The sequence below is a fragment of the Tupaia chinensis genome, unplaced genomic scaffold (genome assembly GCF_000334495.1).
Source record: "Tupaia chinensis unplaced genomic scaffold, TupChi_1.0 Scaffold000094_1, whole genome shotgun sequence".
Lineage (NCBI taxonomy): Eukaryota > Metazoa > Chordata > Mammalia > Scandentia > Tupaiidae > Tupaia > Tupaia belangeri.
In genome coordinates, this window is record NW_006159556.1 from 3,869,001 (window position 1) to 3,874,831 (window position 5,831).

The 5,831-nt window shown below is 44.2% G+C and overlaps 1 protein-coding gene across 1 annotated transcript in view; it reads right to left on the reverse strand.

Moving 5' to 3' along the window:
* Nucleotides 1-5,831, reverse strand: part of AFF1 (ALF transcription elongation factor 1) — a 236,826-nt gene that overhangs the window by 11,081 nt on the left and 219,914 nt on the right. Inside the window, 1 exon segment of the mRNA XM_027769864.1 lies at nt 571-707. Coding sequence (XP_027625665.1) covers nt 571-707 — 137 coding nt within the window.

A 5,831-nucleotide genomic window follows, 5' to 3' on the forward strand; every position in this document is an offset into this window, starting at 1 on the left:
AGTCCAGCAGGTTAAACAAAGGCAGCTAGACAACCCCAGACACAAATAGATCTTATTAGGTTGTCTCAGTTTGATATTGATTTCTCCTGAAGATGTGAAGACGTGAGATGAACCCTGATAAAAATGAAGCTTTAGAGCAACAATCTAGGCCATTCAGAAAACTGGGCAAGGCCAAGTCTCTTTGCTGGCTTATCACCTCTTGAAACTAAGTCCAGTTGTGTCCCCAGTCCCCTGTCAAAATGCAGATAAACAAACAAAGAAAGGCTTACACTGAGATGAGAGGGCATCTGATAAGAAAGCTAAACTGGAAAAAGCAACCTCTCCCAAAAGGTTTGGCATTTCTCGGTACCCTTGGCAAAAGGATGTAGTTGGACCCAATGATTCTGGGCACTACATCCAGAACACAATTTTAACTCAGGACAAAAAACAGAAAAAGTTCTTGGGCCACCAACACCTTTTTGAAGGCTCCCCTTGACAGAGCTGTCTTCACACTAAGGTTTCAAATGGATTAAGGCATCAGGGTGAGGAAAGAGAAGTATGTAAGAGGATAGAAAATGACCTGGCACTTACTTAATGAGCTCTACGGTTTCCGAGTACACGGAGTACGCAGACTTTGACGCCGGGTTCTCAGACTCTGTGGCGATTCCACACTCAATAAAGGACAAGACGGCTTCCAAGTACTTAAAGGCCTTTCCAACCTTGTCCGTCTGGAGGAGGAGAACATGGTCATTGTTCAACCCGAGACACGCTCTTCTTTAGTTTCTCACCCACATTATTTCTAGAACTTTCCTCTACTCTCTTTGTTTAATTATGACTAGAGATGAATGTGAGAATAAATGAACTAAAAACGGTAATCCAAGCCTGTTGGCTCTGACCTAGCGACAAATTTGTTTGAGCCAAAATTCAGTGAGAGAAAGAAAACCATCTGTAGTAAGCTTCGTCTCTCAAAACCTCACGGAAATACATATTCAAAAGGCAAAAAGCACATAGTCCCTTTATTATTTGCTTGTAATTACTTATTATATAACCTTCTTGAGAAGTAGGTCGTTCTACACATTGACAGGGACACAGCAACACAAGTCTCTTTGTATGTGTTGAAGCTTATCTTCTAAGCAGAAAGCATTTATTATGGCTTCTGAGAAGCTTAGATTTCCTAGCAACAATCATTTTATGCCTTTAAACCTAGTAGATTATTTCATCTCTCTGGCGTCTGGGCTTATGTATAAGGCTATCTATCCCCTGGGTCAACAGGGATACCATTTCAGAGTCCCTTAACGGGAATGTAGACATATGAATGAAATCAGATATTGGTGGTCACCCTAAACCTGAATACACCTTCTGCCCCTGAGTGCACCTCTTGCTGAAGGGCACACAGCCAGTTCAACCAGCGAGGCCGCGTGGCGAGCGTCTCACTTCTCTGCCCGTGGCAGGTGTGCCACAGGTCCAGAGAGCAATGGATGAACGCAGCACTCGCAAGTCTGCAGTTTCTCCTAACGCTTTCAGTTTTACATGTTCAAAAATAAGGAATGAGAACAGAAAGGATGGAAGGGGAAGAGAAGGAGATGGTGACAGCAGCGAAGGGAGGGTTCCGGGCTGCTACCGAACTTCTCTCTGGGCTTGCTGCTGCCGCACGCCCCCTCTATGAGCTCCTAACAAAATCACTTCAGCGCTATCGTTCTTCTCGTGTTTTACCATTAGTGGAAAAACTTGGACTGCTATACCCACACATACACACACACACACGTATGTATTTACTTGTATTACAGAATACTCCATTTTATTACTCTAAAATTTAGAATTTAAAAAAATAAGCCAATTTTAGAGCCAGCAGGTGGTATGGTGGTGGAGGCAGTGGACTCCCACATGGTTGACCATGATCTGAGTCCCAGACCCAGTGGCTCAAATCATGCCAGGCACGTGTGTGTGTGTGTGTGCACCCAAAATCTTGAAAGGAGAATGGAGGAGGAAGGACTGTGGCGTGCTCATCCCCACTGCATGCACGGGGTGTTGGTGGGGGCTGATTTCTCACTTTCTCTCTCTGTCTGACAAGCACATGTGCCCTATGGCGAAAAGGTAAAATAAATGAATGAATCTTATTAAAAAATGAACTTAAAGACGTATTCTCCAGAGAGCCCAGACTCAGAAGACTAGTGACAGAGTAAGAGTAAGAATCAAATTAGCATGTCCCAACGAATCTGTGGCTCAGGACATGACTGGTTTTCTTCCTTGATAGGAATCTAATTCTCCAATTTGCCCTTTTTTTTTTTTTTTTTGGAGAGGTTTTTTTGCTGTGGGGCATGTGCGCTCACCAGGAAGACAGAGAGAGACAGAGAGACTGAAAGCGAAAAATCACTCCCTAGGGGGAGTGGCCACACCGCAATCCCTTCCTCTCCATTCTCCTCTAGGGATCTTGGGCACACACACACATGCGCCTGGCATGAGTTTAAGCTACTGGGTCTGGGACTCAAACTGCGGTCGACTATATGGGAGTCCAGTGACATAGCCATTACACTAACTGCTGGTCCCTCAAATTTGCCTTTTAAACACCATCTCTTTCATGGAATTTCCAAAATCAATATTGGTCTAAGGGCCGACACAGAAGAAACTATAGTAGAGTGGGGCAACTTGACAATATCTACTTCCTGGAGATTAACATTGTGTAAAGCGAGCAGTGGTAACATTCCCTTGATAACCCTGTACATCTCCTGAAATGGTGTTAATGTTCTCATTTCCCTACGTAACGATGAATGCAAAGCAGAGACAAAATTTATTCTCCATACTCAGCTATGCACGTCTTAACTATCTGGGATACCAAATGCACATCTCTGAGACATGATGCATTTAAGGGAGAATATTATCGAGAAGGTGGCCATATAGGTTATTGTCCAAACTGGCATATTTGAGGAGTAAAATGAAGGGAGGGTTCCGGGCTGCTACCGAACTTCTCTCTGGGCTTGCTGCTGCCGCACGCCCCCTCTATGAGCTCCTAACAAAATCACTTCAGCGCTATCGTTCTTCTCGTGTTTTACCATTAGTGGAAAAACTTGGACTGCTATACCCACACATACACACACACACACGTATGTATTTACTTGTATTACAGAATACTCCATTTTATTACTCTAAAATTTAGAATTTAAAAAAATAAGCCAATTTTAGAGCCAGCAGGTGGTATGGTGGTGGAGGCAGTGGACTCCCACATGGTTGACCATGATCTGAGTCCCAGACCCAGTGGCTCAAATCATGCCAGGCACGTGTGTGTGTGTGTGTGCACCCAAAATCTTGAAAGGAGAATGGAGGAGGAAGGACTGTGGCGTGCTCATCCCCACTGCATGCACGGGGTGTTGGTGGGGGCTGATTTCTCACTTTCTCTCTCTGTCTGACAAGCACATGTGCCCTATGGCGAAAAGGTAAAATAAATGAATGAATCTTATTAAAAAATGAACTTAAAGACGTATTCTCCAGAGAGCCCAGACTCAGAAGACTAGTGACAGAGTAAGAGTAAGAATCAAATTAGCATGTCCCAACGAATCTGTGGCTCAGGACATGACTGGTTTTCTTCCTTGATAGGAATCTAATTCTCCAATTTGCCCTTTTTTTTTTTTTTTTGGAGAGGTTTTTTTGCTGTAGGGCATGTGCGCTCACCAGGAAGACAGAGAGAGACAGAGAGACTGAAAGCGAAAAATCACTCCCTAGGGGGAGTGGCCACACCGCAATCCCTTCCTCTCCATTCTCCTCTAGGGATCTTGGGCACACACACACATGCGCCTGGCATGAGTTTAAGCTACTGGGTCTGGGACTCAAACTGCGGTCGACTATATGGGAGTCCAGTGACATAGCCATTACACTAACTGCTGGTCCCTCAAATTTGCCTTTTAAACACCATCTCTTTCATGGAATTTCCAAAATCAATATTGGTCTAAGGGCCGACACAGAAGAAACTATAGTAGAGTGGGGCAACTTGACAATATCTACTTCCTGGAGATTAACATTGTGTAAAGCGAGCAGTGGTAACATTCCCTTGATAACCCTGTACATCTCCTGAAATGGTGTTAATGTTCTCATTTCCCTACGTAACGATGAATGCAAAGCAGAGACAAAATTTATTCTCCATACTCAGCTATGCACGTCTTAACTATCTGGGATACCAAATGCACATCTCTGAGACATGATGCATTTAAGGGAGAATATTATCGAGAAGGTGGCCATATAGGTTATTGTCCAAACTGGCATATTTGAGGAGTAAAATGAGATGTAATTATTTATTAAAATTGGGTGTAACAGATATAAACCAGGTCCTGGATGTGTGGTCACCTTAGATCAGGAGAAAGAAGATATCTGTATACACAGGTTAAAAATAAACAAACAAAAAGAGTCCCTGGCCCAGCCACAGTGGCACAGGTGGCAGAGTGGTATTAGAGGCATTTGAGAGAGCCAGGTTCGGGTCCTGAGTTGACCTGAACACACCTGAACATCCTGACTGGCGAGGGACGTTCAGTATGTGAGGCCCTGTCAAGAGTCTCTCTCTTTTTCCCTTCCTCTCTCTCTCTCTGAATAAATGTTTAAAAACCCAGTCAAAAACCCTATTCCCTGGGGTATCAATCTTACTTACTTGAATAATGAGGGTATGTAGGGCTAAAAGTGTCTAATGTCCAGGTAAGCTTTAGGAATCTGGCTGACAAGGCTAAATACCTACTCTTTTCCACAACTCAAGATTCACATATCGGGTTGTCGGAAGAAAGTTGTGACTCATTTTTTCTATGCAAAAATGCGCCGTGACTTTTCCGACAAGCCAATAGTTCCAGCAACCATCTTGGCAAGTTAGAAGGAAGCTGCTGACAGAACACCAGTACCTGGCACAGTCTTAGATTCCTGACCTGACTCGGGTCTTCCTGGTACAGGGGAGCCTGGAAGGACGGGTCTCTGACTCCCTTACAGCACCCAGCACAGTGAAGAGTCCAACATTTGGCCTGGAACAGGGCTCCGATCCAAAGCGTCTCCTCCCCTCACCTGTCTTAGAACAGACAGGCACCTAGAGACTGTGGCCAAAGATCACCAGGTCAAGATCCTCATGACCACCATGGAGCCATCTGATTCAGGTCCATGTGGGACTGTGGAACGTGTGGTTGGGTTTGCACGTGGGAGAAGGCAAGACATGCTTTTTCACAGGACCAAGTTCAACACAGGGCTTTCTGGGGTGGCCTGGGCATTTTCAGGATGTTGGGGATATGCTAGGTAAATCAAAGACCCAGCATCTTAGATGTTTAAATATGACGAGGTGCAAACACGGTCCTTTTCTACCGCAACAGAGAGCACACAGAACCGAGTGTACATAATTAACACACACACTACCACCTTCCAAAAAGTCCAAAGGCCACCAGGTGAAGAGAGTTGGCGTCTCTAAAGCCTGTTCACCAGCAGTACAGCCACTGCATTCACCTTGCAATCTTATCTAGTGATCCTGGTACACTCTCCCCTCAGGTCAGGTCTCCCAAGGGCTTAAAGATCATTTGGGAATGCAAACAGGCTTCCTTGCCTTGTGAAACGTTGCAGGGTGAACAGAAATGGACTGACTTTCAATAGCAGGACTCATTGTTCGCATCCAAAGACATGATTCAATGGGACAAAAAAAAAAAAAAAAAAAAAGCACTCAAAAATTAAACCACCGTCTGCTGGAAAAGTAAGTATTTAACTAAGTAAGTAAGTAAATAAAAGGAAGCCAGGAGTACCATTTTAAATTAGCATGATTTATTGGAAAGGGTACAAAGTCTATAGTTATAAAAGTACAGAGAGGGGACGTCAGGAGACATGACATAGTACTATATAGTCAA